This window comes from Dermacentor andersoni, chromosome 9 (assembly GCF_023375885.2).
Source record: "Dermacentor andersoni chromosome 9, qqDerAnde1_hic_scaffold, whole genome shotgun sequence".
Classification (NCBI taxonomy): Eukaryota; Metazoa; Arthropoda; class Arachnida; order Ixodida; family Ixodidae; genus Dermacentor; species Dermacentor andersoni.
Genome location: NC_092822.1, coordinates 91709268 through 91731276, shown reverse-complemented (window position 1 = coordinate 91731276; position 22009 = coordinate 91709268). Strand labels below are relative to the sequence as shown.

The 22009-nt window shown below is 43.9% G+C and overlaps 1 protein-coding gene across 1 annotated transcript; it reads left to right on the top strand.

The window, feature by feature from the left end:
• Positions 1-1225: 1225 nt before the first annotated feature.
• On the top strand, positions 1226-19935 carry LOC129384135 (calcium-activated chloride channel regulator 3A-1-like). Its single transcript, XM_072284374.1, has 4 exons — positions 1226-1494; positions 7939-8112; positions 13538-13804; positions 19286-19935. The coding sequence occupies exons 1-4, from the start codon at positions 1281-1283 to the stop codon at positions 19501-19503; spliced, it is 873 nt and encodes a 290-aa protein (XP_072140475.1). The 5' UTR covers positions 1226-1280; the 3' UTR covers positions 19504-19935.
• Positions 19936-22009: the final 2074 nt, after the last annotated feature.

Below are 22009 nucleotides of genomic sequence, written 5' to 3'. Positions count from 1 at the left end.
AGCTTTGAACAATTTTAAAGGGAATGATAATGTGTTGCACAGAGATAAAGCTGAAAAGTGTAATGACTGCTTACCGTAGTTAGTGCGAACGATAGGTAAAATGAAGTTCATATTTCCTGCAAATCTAGTATCTTTACATTAGTAAGGGATGTCTTTGGTATGATGGTTACAGGAATATCAATGTTTAATGCCCTAAAATAAATATGGCCAGGTTATACTTAACTTGATCAGTCACATTCAAAGTATTATATGCATGTAACAGCTCATTTGCGCTAATGCTACGAGGTGAAAATGTTATTTGTCGAACAGCTTGATTCTGAATGACTTGCAACGAAGTTAGGCGACTTATGTTTCCCCATGATTCAATGTTATTGTTAATATGACAATGGACACAAGCATGATAAAGCGACTTGAGAGTTGAAAATGAGAAATATGGTCGTACTTTGATTAAAACGAGTATAACGTATGCCATTTTCTTTTTCTCATTAGCGAAGTGAAGGTGAAATTTAAGATGATGATCAAATTCCACGCCTAAATAGGTGCAATGATCAGCTGCAGTGATTAGTGATTATTGATGGAAATAGATTGAAGGAGCTCAGGCGATCGCTGATGTAAGGCAACGACGACAAAATTGGTCTTATTATGGTTAATCTTCAGCTTGTTAATTTGACAGCATGTGAAAATTTTCACGAGATCTTCGTTTAGCTTACTTGTTTGCGTTGATATACATTTGTTAGAACTAAATATAGTAGTATCATCAGCGTCAAAAATACAGTTCGATGAGGAGGGGCAACTAGGCAGATCATTAATATAAATTAGGAAAAGTAGAGGACCTACTATGGACCCCTGTGGTAGGCCAATGTTAGTAGTAGCTTCTTTGGAGTAGTGCCCAGAAATGTTAACAGCTTGTTTTCTATTTTGTAATAAACTGCGGATTAGAAGTAGATCAGTTATTCCCATACCCTCAAGTTTAGCACAAAGAATGGTGTGATTAATTGTGTCGAAGGCCTTGGATAGATCAATGAATATCGAGGCTGCAAATTTACCATCATCAATCGCTTCTTTAAGATAATCAGTAAGAGAATAAGAGTCCATAACTATTCTTGCCACAATTGAGTTGGTAAATAATGCATGACAGCTAGTGACCTTGCTTTCTAGTGCTTTGATTGACTGACTCATTGATTGAGGGATTGAATAATCGAATGATCGATTTACTTTTCAAGGCAGGTACCTGGACGCTTCAAGTGCTGACTCCAAGCAAGACACCAGTCATTGTCAACATGCTGGTCATGTCGCAAGTAAGAGAGGTCAACAGTAAGCCGATAGTGGCTGCGTGCGAAATGTCGGAGGAGGAGATCACCGAACCAAAGGATGCCGTCCTACTGGTTGATGTTAGTAAAGGCGAAAACGTCGTCCTCGACGCAAGTGTCACAGCCGTAGTCATCAACAGGAAAGGATTTAAGTGCCCGGTGCCGCTGTGGGACAATGGCGATGGTAAGAACATCTTGGCAATTTTTTGTTTTCTTTACAAACGGCAAAGAGCGTCACACATTTTAGAGATGCCTATGTTATTATACTTGCGCATCAATAAAGTTATAGCAGAAAAAGCCGATACAAGGCAACTAGACATGTTAACAGTGAAGGAGGAACCCTATGAAGGGTTGTTTCACGCGATCACAGCGTCCTTTGAAGCTTTCGAGGCTAACTGACGCGAGTACAGGACAACGCTAATTAGTGAGTAGTGCGATACTGCGTATTTAAACTGATGTATCCCAGATTCGCCGCCATCGAGTAGTGGCTTTGGCTTAGCGCTTCTGCGATCGAGGTGGTGGGTTTAATCCCGGCTACCACGGCCGCATTTTATTGCTGGCGGAATGAAAAAGAAAAGAACGTTAGTGTACTCATCTATAGCACAGGTTACAAAACCTGAGGTGCTAAAAATTATTTGCCCCAATATGATGTGCCTCCCTTATATTCAGATCATTGTTGAGGCACACAGACTCCAAATGCTAATTTTAATTTTGTTAACAAGTCGTACTTTTCCGTAAATATTTCACTGGGGCCAGTTTTCACTACACTCTGTGGACTAAGAAAAACCATCCCAGACCGCGGCACTGAAATGTTTACGGATTTCTTGATTTTTTTTCTTTCACGCAATGTATTGAATTAATAATTCCATTCAAAGAAATTTCAGGTTGGTCACTTGCTCACGGATAAACTTCATACTAATGCAAGGAATAAAGCATAAATGCCATTACTCCAGCATGAACATAGAATTGAACGCAGATTGTAGCCAAAAAGGCTACAATCTGCGTTAGATATAAATAAGTGCTAATTTCACGTCGAGGAAATGACCCTCAAACCATATGTTTCAGGCTGACAAAAGCCGCTTCTGTGTCAGAATAACTGTGAGAAGTGGATCCTTACATATCAATTCTGCAACACATTTAGCTAACTTCTGCAGCTCAATTATTTCATTAATTTTCATAAGTGCCTTGGTTCACCTGATGGAGCGACATTGCAGTGAATCTGTGCCTAATGAGGGGAAGGGATGAGATTGGTGTAACTAGTCAGACCAGATTCAGTCTTATTGTTTCTTTAGGTCTAAGCATTTATAGAATTTATTATAAAGAAAAGTGTCGCGTTCTGAAACTTCAGCTGGACCTCTCGTCTTTAGCTGCATTCGAATGAGTAGAAGGGCGTAGAACGCAAATGGAATTGTACAAGAAATATTTACTCAAGTTCCACAATGTCAAAGCAGAAGAACACATCACATTAAGACAAAGCTACATAATGAATGACCATAAGATGTAGACAAAAATGCACCGTAGTGAGGACATACGTTACAATGTGGCAATATACGTTTTAAGTGAGCGCCGCTACAATGATAATGCTTGCGAATATTATACATGAGGTACTACACTATTGCAAATTTTTAGATGAGCAAAACCAGCATTCTGTCTCGCGAAGTTGCTGCGTGGTGTTAAGGGTACAATATATTTTGTAAAAAAATCGAGTCCTGTTGGGGTTAGTGAGGATATATGAATAACTTTTCTTTTTGAAAAAGAACCAAATCTACAAACCGAAAGCCTGTGAGATAGAGCTGTAATGACAAGAAATACTAGGCAACCTTGCTCCAGAAAAAGTGGCACACGAAAATGGGTCAAATACCGGAAGCGAACCGAGCACACTTGTAGTATTTTGAATAAATCAACCAGATCCTGCTAGCGTAGGCATGAAAATGAGCCATGTCCACCCACCCAATAGGAGAACGCTTCTCAAACAATATGACGTAGACAGCATGGCAGTCTCATTGCAAGTTATGTTGTCTATTTTGTTAAAGCCTACACTCTTGCTCAAGAAAAATAAATTGTGAAAGAATACAGAGAAGGCTGCTTACGTTTTCAAGTAAAAAAATCTGCTGTCTTTATATAATATGCCCACTGTTTATGAACCATAAAAGTGCCTCTAATTCCAACTGCTATACTGCCTTTTAAACTCAATGCTTTCGCACCAAAACTAATAGACGGTAGCGTTTCAATGCGAGAACAACTCATTTCCAAGTTAAGATCTTAATTAGGGTCAAATTTACTCCATAATTTTTGATTACTTATTGCCTTGGTGTTTCCGTAGCCTACATGTAAAACTTATCACATCATTGGCTGGATAGCGGTGCGTTTCAGTCCAATAACAAGCTCTCGCTTGTGTTTGAAATCTTCTTTAGCTGGATTTGGCTCGTTTCCAAAAAAGCTAATCATTTCTGACACTGAAATATTAATGAGGAGTTTTAAGTATGTAGTAATAGCCATGTGAGTTTAAAACCGAGAAGACAATCTTAATTTGATGGTTATGAGAAGTCAACGTGAGAGGAACAGCCTTATTTCCGTTGCGCTGCAGTGGATCAATATGGCGCATTGAAACCTGTTGTGAAATCATGATTCGCAATAATTATCCAAAAGGTGCTCTAAAACGTCGAGAAACAAGACTGTTCTATAGCATTGACACTGCAGATCACTTGCATGTTGTGATTACCACAATGCTGCTTTTTCTTTATATTTTTTGCCATTCTTGAAGGCGTTCTAACACTGCATGTCATCAAGCAGACCTGTATGCCTCGTTTTTGTACCCTCAGTACCAGCAATGTAAAAAAAAAAATCGACACTAGCAAAAACGAAAGTGAATTCCCCTGGTCGACACCAAGGGAAACCAATTCCACTCATACTCCCTTCGTTTTTTGATTGCTTTTTTTTCTTTGTGCATAATCTCCTGCACTTTCCGTATTGTGGGTGCTGCTGCATTCTTAACTAATAGCCACTACGCAGCCACAACAGTGCCATTTTCAGTGCCCTTTCAGGTGTCCTAGCTGCTTGTGTTGTTTGCTCCGGAGAAGTGTAATGATAAAAAAGATACCTAGATATTCTCATAGCAACAAAATACGTTGTAGCGCCGCGACTGTCGCCTCTAGAGCCGGCGAAGAAGACGGCTCACGTGCACGTAGCGCGAGAAATAGAACCCGCTGGCACTCGATTTGAGCGGCATCGGCCGCTCCGGAGATCCCCTTGCGCCTGGCTGGCCGGCCTAAATAAGCCGTGGACGCGATGGCTACTTCGTCGAGCCACCTCCCACAACGTCGCCAAAAAGCGCTATTCTTTTAAAAGAGCACACCTTTTTCCAGCTCAATTCTTAAGGTTTAGAGTTTGGTGCATCTGCTAGGTCGGTGTTTCGTCGAGTAAGCTGCAGTTAACCATTGTTATATCTCCGAGATCAACCAACTGTAGTCGGTGCACCGACCCTGGATGGAGCGTCATTCCAAAGGAGGCCAATCACAAAGCGAGTGTGATGCGCGGTCATGTGAGTCACGTGGTGGGGGTATCCGCGTCTCGCATTCTGCTCTGGCAGAGAAGTGATCCCTGTAGCTCAAGCAGAATATAACCAATTGCAGAGCATTTCATGAACCGGTTCACAAAAGCTTTGCTCCTCAGAATAAACATGTGGCTTGGATATGTCTTATATTTTAATGGTAAGAAAGAACGGTTCAGAAAACACTGCACAAAACGCATGAGGAATATACAAAATATTACTTTGCTGCCCGACGCAGTGTACCTAGCATCTCTTGAAACAGATCGCTTACACTCCCTTCTGGTTTGCGAAGTGGCTCCTTCATTTCCGCTCACAGAAACAACTGCAATGAAGTTAAATAAAGCTCGACCAATCATAAACACTGACGATGGTGTGCGCGCATGCGCATCCAAACAATGTCCAGGAAATTGGCAAGCAGCACTTGTTAACATTCCTCGTTGATCATTTCGTCTGCCCTTTCCAGCCCTCGGATGCTCTTGCGTTGGTCTTTCAATTTAGATATTGAGGCCCAAACATTCAAAGCATAGAAGCGTTAACTTTGTGCTCACACTCCATGGACAATACTTTAACAACATGCTGGGATGTCCTAATTGGTGCGACGCAACACATAAGGCAACAGCTTCTTAGCAGCAGAAATAGATCTCTGGCTGCTACCACGTGTCCGGAAACTCTGGCGCTATGAGCAATACTAGTGGACTTTGAAGACCAACTTTTCTCGCAATAACGCTAAGAGAAAACTGTGGAAATTGGTCAGTGCCCATTAGGAGTAATAGTTCCTTAGCTTGGCGTTTATTATTGCGATAGCAGTGACACGTACAGACGCGATCAAACGTTTAGCGACCACAGCATTAGCGAGAAATTTAAATACATTCAAGCGCAGCTCCACGACTCGGAAGTGGTTTAATACATTGTATTGGTCAAACACTTCCGCATATGCGTGCGCTCTTGATTTCAGTCAGAATGCGCTGGTTAAAAAAAAAGAAAGTCGCGGCACTTTTGGCCCCCAAATTTTTGATCGCGATTGTACGCACACCATGCGAATTTTCGATGTCGGCCTTGCCATGGTGTTCCGGAATATATGTTGACAATCAAGAGTTAGTTTTGTAATCCGTAGTTTTCGCTACCACCTGTCTGTTCACCGCGGCTGCGGCGTGGCAATATGTAATATATGTGTATACTATCTATGTATACAAAAATAACCCCAGACTGGATTCGATCACACTATTTCCAGTGCAGAACTTCGGTACTATAAGCATTAGGCCACACGGGCATTCCTCGTGAGCTCGAATAGAACACGCTTAAAATTTTCCATGCGAACGCAGAATGTTGAGAAGCTCATCGCATATTCCCAACGCTGACCACCTGCCTCTAGTCTCTTCACGTGCGCCAGTATGATTGGACGGTTGCAACATCACGCTTGGCGCCCTTCATCATACCTGCATTGTTAAACCGGCTCGTAGAGGGCAATGCGCTCTTCCTTCGACCCAGCACCAACTGTCTAGCGCGCTGCGTCGCTCGAAGATGTCCCACACGCGTACACTTTGAATTCCACTGCGTTGTTTCCTTTAAATTTTTGTCCATTACGCTGACGCGAGTTATGCACACTACAAGTATGCAGCGTTATAGCCTGCATGTAAATAACGCTTGCACGAGCCCCCAATGTGCACAGCTGGCTTATCTCCACGGCGGAGGCAATAGCTTGTGCCTCATCCTGTTTTGTATCCAAACATACTAAGTTTCCCTCAAAAATACGGTTTGAATGAAAAACTACTTGAGGCAACAGTTGCCCTGCCGTCGATACCCTACCATGGACATAATGATTGCCGCATGAATCTGCCTATTCTTATCATTTTTACATCGAAAGTTATTTATTTCTTCAATTTTCAATCCCTTACTGCCTTCAGGGCACCGCAGGCCATCTCAATTTAAGTTCATTCACACTGACAATCGCGCAGCGAGCGACTGATCCAAAGCTGCCACTTATCGGACAAATCGATTATTTCCAACAGGTCTCTGATACGACCAGCCGCTATGCGAACAATGTGGTCGTGAGACCTCTGTGAGTCATGAGCATGAATGTGCACTTATGTCGTTTCGATCGTGCATAATCATTGCGAACCATTGAATTTATTCAGCGATATTTATTCCGAATTGGACCGCTTCTTTAAAGCGACAAAGATCACTGAGGCCAGGTTAAAGAAGTTTACGTGAACTCATCTGCTACACCCACCAATAATATGCTTGCCGAACGGCCAGGCTTGAAGCTCCCGCAGACAATAGCACCTGTGTTATTCGTCGTACTCTTCGTGCGAATCTCTATGTGGGCTGCTCGTAGCCCGCATATCAGGTGACGTTCGAAATAAGCTCCTTAGTAAGCAACGAGTCAATCTTTTCGGCGTAACCTCCTCTCACTCGCACAACGGTATCACATCGATTGACCTTCTACTTTTTGCGCTCTGGCCGATCAAGTGCTTCGCAGCGATGGTGGAGCACATGGCATGCATATGCCTCGAGTGCGTGCGTAAAATTTGCTCTCACAATAAAAAAAAAATGCGGTCCGGAATTTTCCTGTAGGTGTCTGGGGCCGATTGCTAGCTCCTAGCCGCGAACAAAGTCGTACAAATGTGATGTACTGATTTCTTTTAGTGTTGCTCATTTCTTTCCCGTTACAGTTTATTTGAACTTAGTATAGTCACGACGGTTTGTCAATCAACAGCTTTTCGCTATCCCAGTACCGTCACAGACACTCAATTGCAACGCGGCATTGGTGCGTATGTGTAGCATTTCACAAGCATGAATACTTCGATGATAGAAAAAATGCAATACATATCACTTGAGCATTCAAAAAAGATACATAACGTAAATAATGAGGCCCAGAAAAGAAAAAACACCAGATTTCAGAAGTTTACAAATAAGGCCTGGTACATGCCAATGTAGTGGGTTACCGAAACTGCTAAGAAAGTTGATTTTGTCGTACCTTTGCCTCATTGCGAGAACGTTTAAACCTGAATTAACTAATTGATCCAAATTCTGCTTTATCAATTTCCCATTCAGCGGCTCTTGTTACTAATTTTACAGACCCGGACATTATGAAAAACGATGGTACCTACAGTGGATATTTCACAAATTTCATGGGCCCGGGTCGGTACTCTGTAATGGCCTACATTTCTGGAAACAAGAAGACCAGTCAGGCGTACCGTAGGCTGGGTTTCCCACCAGACGCCACTGTCTCGGATGGGCACCGCAAACGTCGTGAGTTGATCAATTTCGCATTTGCATGGAATATGTATGTCTCTGCCGTTTCGTTTTTATATAACTCTGAGTGGTCAAAGGGCCCCAGAGAAATTATCATAACTGTAAATGATTTGCTCTCAGAGAGTTTTTTGTACTGTACTGACTGTTAAGTAAAGAAAGCTGGGTATATTCATATAAGCGCCGACTTAACTGGGGCCCAGTATTTTACAGGGAAGCTGTATATAGCTACGCTCCGACGGTGGTCGATGTCCGTCCATCTACGCGCAGCGATGAGAGGAAAAAATTTTTGTCTCCAGTTTCGCGCGGATGCTCTGTAGCTCTCAATCTAATGAAAGTATCTTGGAAAAACTATACTGAAACTGGCCGCTAAGAAAGCCCTATTATTACACCGAGGGTCATTTACTTGGCACAATCACACTTGGTTCACACTGAATTTGTAAACGTCAGAGAATTCACGTCTGTTATCAATACATGGCCGTCTACCGAGAAAGCATGGTTACAGAAAACGGCCGTAACGCTTGTATATTAAATATACTTCAAAAGAAATTATATGACAATTAACCAGTAATATAAATTGAATATTATGGCGAGTTTAATGACTGCGTAATTCACAGCAAAGTTGTAAATATTGCGAAATTCCCACCTGCCCCACGGCGGTACTTGCACACGTCACTATTTATTTATGTATTTATTTATTTATTTATTCATTTATTTATCCATGGGCAAAGTTCGCGCCATACGGAAGTTTCCCTTGACAACACGTGCTAAATATGTCCAAAGCTTCGTAGGGCTGTGCTCGTGCTTTCGCCGCTTCAAGTACTATTTTGAGCAAGTTGCCCACCCTCTGCTCTTCTGAAGACAGACTTTTCATTTTATTGGGCACCTGAACAAGCAACTGCCTTCTCGATGCTTATCTCCCTCCTAACATCTCCACCCATTCTCGCGCATTTCGACCTATCTTCTCCAACAGAAGTCCGCACTGGTGCCAGTGGTCATGAAATCGGTACAATTTTTTGCCAACGTCAGCAAGGCCACGACTGCGTCATTGCCTGCGCCAGCCGCCTGCAGTCCAGCTGAGCGGAATTATTCCATTACTGAATGTGAGTGCCTGGCACTTCTCTAGGCAGTGGTGAAATATCACCATTACCTATGCAGTCGGCCTTTTACAGTCACAGCAGACCACTATGCACTCTGGTTGCTTTCGTCCCTTTCTATTGATAGGCTACGTCGCTGGGCGCTAGGCCTCGCTTAGATGTCTGGCCGTTTACACCAACATGCCGACTGCTAGCTCGTACCACCAGCCAGACGATCCTCCTGATGTTCCTGCGACCTAAGCTTCCGGCTTCTACATTTTTGCTGTCTGGTGCGCTGACTTCGCTACCGAAATGCGCGGAGATCCAAACATACGTGGTATCGTGGACAAGCTCACATCTAGGTAATGGGATCTTTCCCTTAGCATGTTCCTACTCGAGGAGGGCACTTTACATAGGCACAGCATGTACCCTAGTGGATCTGAGATGCCCGGCATCTTCACACCACCGTCCTGTCGAAGCTGCATGAGCTACCAACTTTTGGTCACCTCGGGGAATGCGTGAGTACGACCTTGACCGGCGCCAATTCCTTTGCCTTGGTCTGTACCGATCTGTCCGCTGCCACGTTGCTCCTTGTGAGTTTTATCGGCCTCGGAAGAAGCCATCTACTCTCACTGATGGTTGACTTCAGCCTCTTGACGTTCCCACCGAACTATTTTTACTACCGACCTACTGGTACCTTTCTCCTCATCTGATTGAGGCAGTAACTGGGTTACCTTTGCAACTTAACATAAAACTTGGTTTGCAATCACCGGAGCCTATCAAACAGATGCAGCCTACTTCCTGTTGCACAAGTTCATTGCTCACCACGACGCTCCTTGCCACCTTTTTACCGATCGGGGTTGCTCCTTCCGCTCTACAATTGTGGACAATTTGCTCCACTCCTGTTGTACAACACACAACCTTAGTACTGCAAACTATGCGCAGACGAACGGTCTTACGGAGCGGCTAAGTCGAAATATACCGGATAAGCTCTGCTTTCGTGTTTCTGATATACAACGTGATTAGGATACAGCTCTGTCTTTTGCGACATTCGCGCTCAATTCATCACGCTACGACACTGCAGGTTACTCGCAATTTTACTGCTTGTACGGCCGAGATCTAGTACTGCCTTTGATTACAATACTGCCTACCACTCAAGAGCCCATGTCTCGGTATACCCGAGATCCCACTGCTGGAGCCCAATAAACACGCCAAGTTGCTCATCGTCGTATTTGTGCTTCTCAAAATAAGCAGAAAAGTACTTGTAACAGGAGTCACTGGGACACCGATTGTGATCCTGGCGATCTTGTCCTTCTGAGTTATCGGACGCGCCGCTTCGGCCTCTCGAAAAAAACTAATGTCCCGCTACTCCAGTCTTTACCGGTTCCTCTGTAAGGTGACCGCTGCAGCCAACGAAATCTGTCCGGTCACACCTGCTACTCGTTCCATCTAGACTTCCCATGATGTCATTCATGTCAACCGCCTGAAACGGTACCAATCTTTTTCTGCCTGAGAAGCACCGGGACGGCGCTGGCACGTTCAGGGGAAATATGTTGCACAACTCTGTACAACGCTGAGGAACCTGAGCACGAGCTTGAGAATGATGAAGACAACACTTACGCGGCCAGCCTGCTTTAGACTTGTCTTTGCCAATTACTTTAGGTTAGTGTACATTCTGTAAATAAAAAAAATTCATTAATACATGGGGTTCTACGTGCTAACACCATTATCTGAATAGGGGACACACCGTATAGGAGGACTCCGAAAAAATTCAACCTCCTGCGGTTCTTTATCGTACACGTACATCTAAGTACACTGCTGTTTTCACATTTAGCACCCATCGTAATGCGGCCGCCATACAGTAAGCATGTTACCCCTCTTGCTTGTTCCCTCAGCAACAAAGTTATTCAACGTCAAACCTAACGGGAAGCTTTATCTCCTACATAGGAAATGAGAGATCCTTTGTGCAGACAGCCACTGCATCGAAAATACTGAGTTATGTTGAACTTAAAGATACGATTAAAATGCGATTTCAGAAAGTGATTTCTTTTATTTAGCTTTCACTTTCTTTATGTACATTACAAACAAATGCGCAATTTCGAGAAACAATAATTGAAATATACAACCCTGTACCTCAGCAGCTAAAAACCCTATCGCAGTTTTGTAAGCTGCACCTAATTTTTAATTTATTGTGGACAAAAATGATATATCACATGGCACTCTGAAGTTCACTAACTTTTGAATATGGCATTCGGAAAGCCGTTACAAGTATTGTAACAAATTCAAAAAGTTTGTAAATTCATACGTCCAATTTCTCCTATTGAGATGCTCCGATAAATGCAGATGATGGAGATGCGATATCAGTTTTTGATGCTATATGTACACTTCCTACATCTTTCTTTTTTTTTCAGATTTACCTATTTCTAAAGATTCTTGTCAATAATTACATGGCCTAAATCAAAATTATTGCAGCAGTCCCTGTGATTTAACGTCCGGAAATAAATGCAACACCTTCTCTCTTAAATGCAACAGTCCTCATTCAGATTGGTTGAGTGGTTTTCTCATGTAATCGCTCAAGCGCTTTACATATGTTTAACTAGCAAGCATCGAAGATAGGCCCGTGCTAACGCCTCCTCTTAATGCATCGCACTGGTTCTGTAGGAAACCTCTGAAACATAACATTGACCATACGGAAGCCTGCGGCCGCAGTGGCGCACAAATAATAAAAAAACGAAGATAAAATTCAACGGAAGCTTTGCGGGAGCTGTTATCTCAGCCCGACATATCATTCAGAATGCAGACGAGCGTTCGCTGATACATAAGCGCGCTCTTTCCAAGTGGCGAGGTGAAGCAGCAGTCTCAGGGCGTGCTTCTTTTTATTGTGTTTTCTTGAGTTGGTGCATCATGGCATACGTCATGGCGCGAATACGCCACGTGCTGGCGAAAAAGGAAACTGAACATACGCCCAGAATTCCTGGGTATGAGGACTGGGTAGAGTTAGCAGGAGCTATAAATTATAGATAGTGTGTAGCTCCACAATTATTCTTTCTGAACGCCAGATAACAGAGAAATTGACTTAATTCTGCAATTTAGCAGCGACGATAAAGTGTAGCAAGGAAGGCCATTTCACCCACCAGCATGAAATCTTAAAAATAAAATAAAAGTTATTCGGATATCTCTTATGCCTTGCGTACAAGGTAAGCGATTGGCTCCGAGTGATGTTTCGGTTTAGTTAAGTGCAAGGTAAGAATGATTCTATTTCCTACATAAAAAAAACAGTAGTGCTTGTAAGGAAATGTGGGTAGGAAAATTTGTGATAGAATTTCAAAACAAAACAATTTTGTTACTTGATATCCAGGTGTTCCCACAAGATTTTCTATTTGGCCAGTTCTTGTTTGTGCAATTGATCGTTTTGATGTGTAACGTTGTCAGGCATGCATAGGGTCGGGTGCTCCGCGTCTATTGCTCCACACCCCACCTTTCGAGCTATCATAGAGCTTGACTTGTAGTTTGAGATACATAGTTCAAGGGTTTTGGATATATTCGTTTATGTCTACGATGTTTTGATTGCTTTAAAGCAGGACTCTATACTCTTCATGATAACAAAGTTGGCGAAAAATCTTAGCCCTTTTGAAATGAATTGTGAGTGCCCTAACTTCTACGCAGGAGTTGCCAATTGATTACCACCGGTAGTTTATAAACATGCAGATGCTACCGTAAGGTGTAGGTTATCGTATATCATGTATCCCAGCTCAACTTGGACAGTCACCTCAACAACAAAAGAATGGTTCTAAAAAGACGGTGCAGGATACAGTTCTAACACAGGCAGTATTGAAATGTGATATGCCTGACGGCCGAATACCTTACGTCCTAAATTTAAATGTTATCCAAATTTTGTTATTATTTATTTTCGTTGAGCAGTTTGGGGAACATTAGCTCGAACGCCCTATATGACAGACACAGCACAACTGCTTCAAACGTAACAAACATATATTTCAAGAACATAAGCTTATTCATCTGTGCCACCTCTGGGAATCAATCGCATAGTGACCATAACTCCTGTAGTAGATTGTGAGTATCTCCTAATATGTGACCGAACTATACTATATTACACAAAAACGTTCGTAGCTAACTAGTTGTTTCGGCAATCTTTATTTAAGTAGCACGAACATACCAGCGGCATATGTCAGCCTATCGTCACTGTCACTGTCTGCAGTACTCTACGGACGTTGAATGTAGCGTATAGGATTGACGTCAAGTCCAAGCTGAAATGTTGTTGTGTGTGAAATTTCCCCCCAGATACCCTGATTCAATTTTTGCAGTAGTAATACTGCCTTTATGGTTTGCAGTTCTATCAAAGGAAGTACCAATCAGACAAGCACCGGCTGACTACAAGTTCAAGGATACCTTGCTAGGCGACATGGTACCAACGCACCCTTTCCAAAGAGTCGTAGTCGGCGGCTCCTTTAAAGTCACCAGCGATCTGAGGCAGACTGATGTTCCACCAAGTAAAATCAGGGACTTTAGAGTCACCGATGGGTACGTTGAGGCGGATAGTACGCCTATTGTCAGACTACAGTGGACATGGCCCGGCGCTCATATGACCCATGGAGTAGGTGCGTATTGCCTATGAGCACCCCTTTTGAGCTCAAGAAAAAATGACGTTAGAATATTAAACAGGAACATTACGAGTGGCATTACGACTTAGAGGAGGTCTTTGTTTTGCCTGTGATTAGGGTTTGGGACAAACCATTCTAACGCACAGTCGTGAGCAAAAGTTGAGGGACCACCGCTACGTGCGCGGGAGCAGATGCGGGGCCGCAACGCGGCGCTGCTATCTCGCGCCCTGTGCTTGCTTCGAGAGTTCGTCGAGTGTCGACAAACTTCACTCTCGTTCTCGCGCGGTTGCTTATCACGCTTGATATATTTCTAGTGCACCGTTCTGTTGTTCTGCTGCTGACGGTTGCGGGGAAAGGGAGCGCGCATCGCAGAACTCCTGAAGTACCCGAAGGGAGAGTAGGGCGAACTGCTTCCTTCCTCCCATGTTTTCGGCGCGCCATAACGGTTGCACGTCGATGCCGTGCTTGTAACGGCATGCTGTTGGAAGGCACGCGTGGCTTCCGCTCGAGTACGGAATCATTAGGTAGAGTTCAATACATCGAGGCGTGAAATGCAAGCCACTGTGGATCTTGGCTTCGAACACGCCCTTCAAGTAAGCATTAAAAATGTTTGCCACTCACAGGCTCTCTATCGCCGTGAAAAATAAACAATCTTAACGTAACATTCAACTAATACTTAGGTAAATTGCCATTGACGGCAGTAACAGCAGCAGCTCTTAGAACCCGATGGTAGAGCAGCTATAGAACACAGAGATCTATCATAAATACAAAGCTGGAGTGGCCACCAGTAGGTGCAGATCTGAACTGCATCGATAGTGGGTGGGGCCTAATCAAGAAGCAATTTGCCACCCGGGATCTCCTCACGGCTACAGCGGATAAACTGTGGACTGCCGTAAAACAAGAATGGCAGACTCTTGGTGCTCCCCCCGACGTTTTGTCATCACGATACGACTCGATGCCACGCCGAGCTGCCGCTATTTCTGCCGTTAATGACAACTTCCTTAATCATTACTTGAATTTTACATCCCGCTTGTTTATTTAACGCAGCAATAAAGAGCCTGCGAGTGCCAAACAGTTTTAATACTTATTTGAAGGGGATGTTCGAAGTGAGGATCCGTAGTGCCTTGCGTTCTTCACATCGATGTATTCAACTGTACCGAATGATTGGGGACCCTGAGTGGAAGCCGAGCGTGCCTTCTAAAAGCATGTCAATACAGGCACAGCATCGACGTGTAACCGTCAAGACGCGCCGAAAACAGAGGAGGAGGAAAGCAGTTCGCCCTACTTTCAGAAACTTCAGACGCTTTCCGATGCGCACTCCCCTTCGCCGCGACCGTCATCAGCAGAGCAACCGAACGGTGCGCTAGAAATTTATCAAGCGTGACAAGGACCCACGCGAGAGTAAGGGTGAGGTTGGTCCTCACTCAGAACACTGTCGAAGCGAGCGCGCGGCGGGAGATAGCAACGCCACGTTGCGGTCCCGCTGCTACTCCCGTGCCTGGAGCCCTGGTCGCTCCACTTTTGCTCACGACTGTGCAAAGCACAAAGGATGCAAGGGAACAGGTTATTGACTAAAAGCGTTAAACATTCGCGTAGCTGGTCAATTGAAACACTTTACCGTTGTGTTTGTTATCACTAGTGTTAAAGATAGAGCACACAGGATGTCAAACTCTCGTCTTCTATAAAAACACCGGGCAGTATTATAAGCAGATAACAGTGCATTGGTAGCGTTCCACTCAATAAACATGAGACAATGCCGATGTACTTGATCTTTTTGTGCATTGCGCTGATCGGAACGACGCTATACCCATTGAGACATTATTTGCTTTGTTTGCAAATCTTTGCTTCGCCTTGTGTGCCTGGTGCACTATTAAGTACAATGGCCTGACAAAGCTTAAATTGATTGAAACCTCGTTATCTTATATGTTCTTTTTATTGGCTAGATAATTCATAGAAAGTGGGAATGATAGCGTGCGGTAGCTGGTCCGTGATCTTGCGAGATGTGCAAGAAAACCCTTATAGAGCACAGAAGCACTAATGTAATTTTAGATTTGCAGCTTTCATTTACTATCTAGCGCTGTATGTTACAATAGTACAGGCTCATTGTACAGGCAATATATTTTTTAGTTGTAGCTGGGTCAGCTGAATGTTTGCCATTAAGGTGTGGAAAAAATTAATAAGCGTATCAGAAAAAACTCCTCTTCTTCACGTATCCCACGTAACGTAGTACTTTGCACAAACATCGCCTGATTGTAACAAATGTCATGACACGTTGAACAGACAACTTCAACGTGAAATGTAAGTTGCCAGCTGTACGTTTAGGTAATGCTACGAATAACTGTCACGACATCCTGACAACCACATTGTGTCAACGTTGGATATAAACGAAAATTAACGTGTGAATGGTAATAATGTAGCGACGTTGCATAACTGCACGTGCCCATAACGTTTCATGATGTTACCAATGGTGACATTAATGTGATACCCTGCTGTTGGAGCATTTCGAATGTTTAGCTTCATCCAACTATGAGATATTTTCATTTTGGATGGAACATTATTCTTTATCATACTGTGAGGTATGTAGCTGTATAGTGGTTATGCAACAATTAATATTTTCTCAGGAACACCATGTTATCTGATCTTTATTGAGCTTCTCAACAGATAAGAAAAGCTACAAACTATATTAATTAAAGGGTGGAGGCATTCACATGGTAAAATTATAATGGTTGCAACATTTCGCACTTGTAGAAAAAATTATGGAGAAAAGTGTTCCCTTTTAACACAACAAATGCACGAGACCTTGTGACCGTTCCCATGCCACATGTGCCAGAAAGTGAATACATCACTGTCTGGAGCATCATGAAGAAAGCGAAGCTTCGTCGTTGTCTTCAAGTCCACCAGAAGTTCGACGAGGATGTTTTCCGATGTCAACTCGACTTCAGCAACCGGATTTTTATTAAGTGCGACGATAAGCCAGGCTTCCTCAATAATTTCCGCTGGACGGACGGAGAAAACTTTTCCAGAAACGCAGACTGCAGGTCGCTCTCCGTTACGCTCATTATTGGGACGAGAAGATGATACGGATGAAGTTTCGCTTTCTTCTTGATCCTCCAGACAGTTGATTTTAACACCTGTAAACCAGCGTTAATGTTACAAACGCAACATGAGGGTTACGAAAGCTAACGTGAGCCATGTATGCCAGGATGTCTGTCTCCACGTCTTCAGTTACAGCCGATGACCTGTGCCTTGTTTCCTTTAACGTCCTCGTCTGCCTTAGTGTCTCGTAAGTCTTCAGTATAATGGATGCAGTTGGTCTCCTTCCACAGCACCATCACTGGATCCCCAGTCGCCGCTAGACGCTTCCAATGGAAACACCAAATTTGCCTTTTGCTCATTTGTAAAGTGCATTCTTCTCATCTCGGAACCACAAAATGAAGAGATGCCGTTGTGTCAATATGTCGCTTTGTTGCATGCAAAATTTCACAGCAAAGCTTTATATGGCTAGCTGATTCATCCGTCCATATGTCTGTCGGTGGCCGGTACGCCGAAAACTCCTTTGGCGTAACCGCATGCGCGTGCGCAAAAAAAAAAAAAGAAACAGATAGGCGCGCGAGTAGTGAACGCCACCTAGATAGCATAGCGCCTGTTTACTCCGATCCATGACGTCACTCTACCTGGCGCAATATTTCGATTGACAAAGCTGATGTGATGAAAGCGCCGACGTCAAAATCACTGTTGCCTACTCAGGAGCAACCCCAATAGACTGTATGGCAAAGGGGCCAAACAACATGGCATCTTGAATTTGAGTAAAAATACTTTGAGCTATCCGGGTAGCGTTAGATTAGCTGCGCCAGTAGTGAGGTCGTTGCTCTCCGTCATAGCAGAACGCCCACGCACCAGTTTCTCTCGGGCTCGGAACTGGATAGATCACGCGTCATAACGTACTACTGAGGAGCTGGCAGCCTTCGCTCAGCAACGCCGCGAGCATAAACGGGAGCGAGCTTGCCTCAGCCGTGCCGTTGGTGCGCCCCGGGCACACGAACAGACTCGTGAAGCCGAACGTAAGCAGCAACTGCGTACCGCGAACTCGGCAGCCTACCCAGCCGTCATTTATGAACCGTCGGGATTAACCCAGTCTGAAGAAGAAGATGCGTCTCGCGGCACATATGCATCGCCAACGCGTGGCTCGGCTCGGCTCGCGCTGGTGATTGCTGGCCTCTTTTCGTACGGTGCTTCGGGCTGCCTCGCCGTTTCCGTCGCTGTACCTTTGCATAAGGAGCTATAAATATATCTATTCTCAATTGATGGAGGTGCTGGGCTTCAAACCTTTTCTCCTGAAGCCGTGGAGGTGCGATCAATAGTGCTACCACCCGCCATGACCGACACCTCATCCTCGTTCGCTTGCGGCGTCGCGATTGTGCGCGTCAACTGAAAGACGGGGATGGCGGGCTGCGATTTGACATGGCGTGGCATAAACGGATTCGATCCACTTGCGAAATGCAGCAGAAACACACAAGACAACAAAAAAATGAAAGCTAGGGCTTGAATAAATGTGGACTAAAAACTGTTAATCGAGATGCGAAAGGAAATTGTCATGTTATTCTATTTGTTTGAGATCAAATCATATTAGAGAGCATTGCTGGCGCGTATCTTGCGGCCACCGGAAACGCGAAGCCGAGGCCACACAGCGCTGGAGAGATAAGCGGATATCATTGCTTGATAGGTCGTCTGTGAACGCTGAAATAGAGTGTAGTAGCCCTATCACGCGGTTGTTATTGTATTTTCTGCGCTTTCTTTAAAGGCAAGTAGAAGAAGCTTTTCAATGGCGCCTAGTTGCAAAAACTTCACTTGGCTATTTTTAAACGTGATCTACAACTTTTCGGCAGGCACCGTCTTGTTAAAGCCAACATTTAAAAAGTTAGGTAATATATTCTACAGATTGCCCTTTATTGCAAAACGAAAAACAAACCATTGTCTTGGTCGCACGATTTGAAAGTACCTGTCTGCATATATATATATATATATATATATATATATATATATATATATATATATATATATATATATATATATATATATATATATATTTCAAGGAAATGTTCTGTAGGTCCGGTGCATAGGTAGTTGAATAAACGAAGGAGCGCACTTACGAAAATTGCAGTTTTGATGTGTTAACGTTTAGGCCGTGGCACGGCCTTCGTCAGAATACGCGTAGTCTGGCGTATTCTGACGAAGGCCGTGCCACTGCCGCAACGTTAAAACATAAAAAATGCAATTTTCGTAAGTGTGCTCTTTCCTTCATTCAACCATATATATATATATATATATATATATATATATATATATATATGTATATCGTGGCGGAGATGTACGATTACACCGATTTAGTAAACGAACAGGTGTTTCCTGAGCGTCTGTTTCTACATATCAGCACAACGTCAAGCCGGATGACAGCTGTTTTTGTGCCTTCAATTGCAGCTGAGTCATTGCAGATCAGAGGTGGCCCTCAGGGTGACAACCTTCCTGCAGACTTCGAAAGCTATGAGGTTATCACCAACGTCGTGAGAGGCGATCTTGACCCCCGACCTGGCGGCTCGAAGCATGACGTCAGCATCGCACTTCCTCGTGAGTGGGCGACGACGAGTCCTGGCGACGAAGAATTGAAGCTGAAGGCATTCTTAGTGGCAAGAGACTAACGCCTATGGACTCAAGTCGGAGACATCGAAAAAAGCATTTGCAGAGTTTAGCACTTTAAATTCGACCGCCCAGTCGCGCACAACAGCAGGGGGCACCACCCCTCGAAGGAGGACCCACGCAGAGTTGGGACCAGCGAGCAAAACAACACCCCAGACAAGAACCACAGGAGAAGTGGATGATGCGAGCAAGAATGAGGAACCGTCCGCCATCCCTTGGATGCTGCTGGCACTAATTGCCGTGCTAGTTATGATGTCCATCATTATTTTACTGCTGCTCAGAGGGCAGTCGAGTAGCTTTGCCGGAAATCAGAGCACCATGATGAAGACAGGCCCAACGGCTACGACAAGCTAGCACGCTGCATGGTTTTTGGTCAAAAATAAAACAAAGGGACCGAGCACAATGCTAGCCATTCAATAAACCACTTGCTAGACGGTGCATGCTTTCTTTTACAATTCCCCCGGCGGCTCCTTATTAGTATGAGCTGTTTTATTAATCATTTTAAGGAATTGTCATATCAACTGCAGTGAATTCTTCTATAGCTCTTCTCTGCAACGGAAAAGGTAAAGTAATAGTGGTTAGTTTTATGGCACCAAGAAGCGGTTGTCTATTGCCGCTTCCACCACAATTGATCCGGTTAACATGGTGACGTGCCCTACTCCAACGCAGTGGCGAACCATGAGCGCTCCACCCTCTTGTAGTGTCAGTTCCGAGAACACTTATCGTGTGCGTTTGAACAAACTTCTCAATGTCCTAAAAATGTAAGCAACGCACGGCCTGATTAGCAACTCTGATAACTTTAGCATACGTATGTATGCTTTAGATATTGTAACTAAATTGTTAACAGTTTCACAGAAATATAGCACAATGCTGTGGGGCCATAGTTTCTTTGGCGTTGCGCTGCTAAGAACGAAGGCGTATCACCGAATGTCGCACACGTCGGGCGTAGTTCTATAAGCACGAAATGCAAAGCCGGCATCCTGCATAGGGTGCACAGGAAAGAATTCCAGGTTGCCAAAATTAATCCTTACTTTACCACTACAACCTGCCTCATAATCACATTTTGTTTCGGCACGCAATACCCTAGAAAAAGAAATGCAATATCGCCAAATCGGAGAGATTCGTCTTCGATGTCAGCCATGAAGTAGACCATCGTCTTACATGGTGTATTCACCACTGGGCCAAGGAAGACGTTGCAGAATATTGGGTGTTGAATGAGGGCCCATTAAGTTGCGCTTACGAGAATATTTACCTGTAAGCTACTGCCTATATCACGGTTTGTGATCTTGAATGGTTTCAGTGGCAACTAAATTAAATTCTGAAAATAATACAAGAAAATAAATGAGGCTAAGTAGCCAAGTGAGAGGGAAAAAATCGATCATCTGTGAGCGCAGCCTCACCGCGCAACTAAATACAAAGAAGCATACCTGCATAATTCCAGCGACGTTTCACGTGGGTTAGACAAAACGCGTTTTGTTGTTGCGTTGTTTCTGCATTTTACTTTTGTTTTTTTGTTTTTATACAGGCGACCACTGAGGAGAATGTAGATGTTTTGCTAGCCCACCATTGCCTTCCGGGTATCTAGACGTTGATTCCTTTGATACAAGAATTATGTCAAATTTTTGTGTTCAATACGTATTTATTATTACGAAATCTATTTTAATAGAGAGGGACGTCTCGAAAGCGAGGTTGGTTTGAGGTTATTACAGTTGAGTATGGAGCAAAGGAAGGTACTGGATCGGAAAAGCTGAACCAGACACTGAGGCCGCTGAATTTCTGTAGGTACGGCACGGAGGTTCCACTCTTACGCCATGGAGCGCTAGACTGATGTGTCAGCCTGCGAAGGTGCCTATGTGGCTGCCGATAGAGACGAAAACCAAAAGATGTTGGCTCACTAAATTTCTCCTACTTATTAATACGCCAAGCTTTGCGACAACAAACAACACATTAGTTATATAGGGAGCTTGTAGCAGATGCCTCCCTTATAGTTGCCAACGCTTCTCCGTTTTTCTGCATAAAACGCCCCTTGAATCAACTTCAGTCAGAAATCAAAATCTCAACATGATGCTGCCGAGCAGCGCCGCATCTTTACTGCGCTTCCACAGCGCATGTAGTTTCACACCTCGACCATGTTGATTAAATGAACTTACTAAAGATTGTGGCTAATGGTGAATAGGACGTATCTTTGCAGCTGTTTACGGCAACGTTAGGCGAATCTGGCCGTGTCTCTTATGGAAATCTGTCCTACATATGTCGTGAATTACGGTGGGTTAGACGTCAAGATGCTTCGAAAATAAGGTAGGGGAAAAGCCCTTCTCTTGCGTCAGCGTTCCGGCTGTGTGTTGCTGAGCTGCACACCTGAGTGAGCTCCCATTGGCATGCGGAAAACTGCAAATGTTACTGCCCAATCTCATTCCACGGCGCCGATGCCAGTTTTAGCCGAAGAAGTAGAAAAAAGCCGATCATTTCGGACCCTGTCGACGCGACACTTTGACGATGTGTATTTCT

Coding starts and splice junctions, on each gene's coding strand:
- LOC129384135 (XM_072284374.1), top strand. CDS start 1,281: ATGCTGGTCATGTCGCAAGTAAGAGAGGTCAACAGTAAGCCGATAGTG. Junction 8,113..13,537: donor GGATGGGCACCGCAAACGTC/GTGAGTTGATCA, acceptor TATGGTTTGCAG/TTCTATCAAAGGAAGTACCA. Junction 13,805..19,285: donor TCATATGACCCATGGAGTAG/GTGCGTATTGCC, acceptor CTTCAATTGCAG/CTGAGTCATTGCAGATCAGA.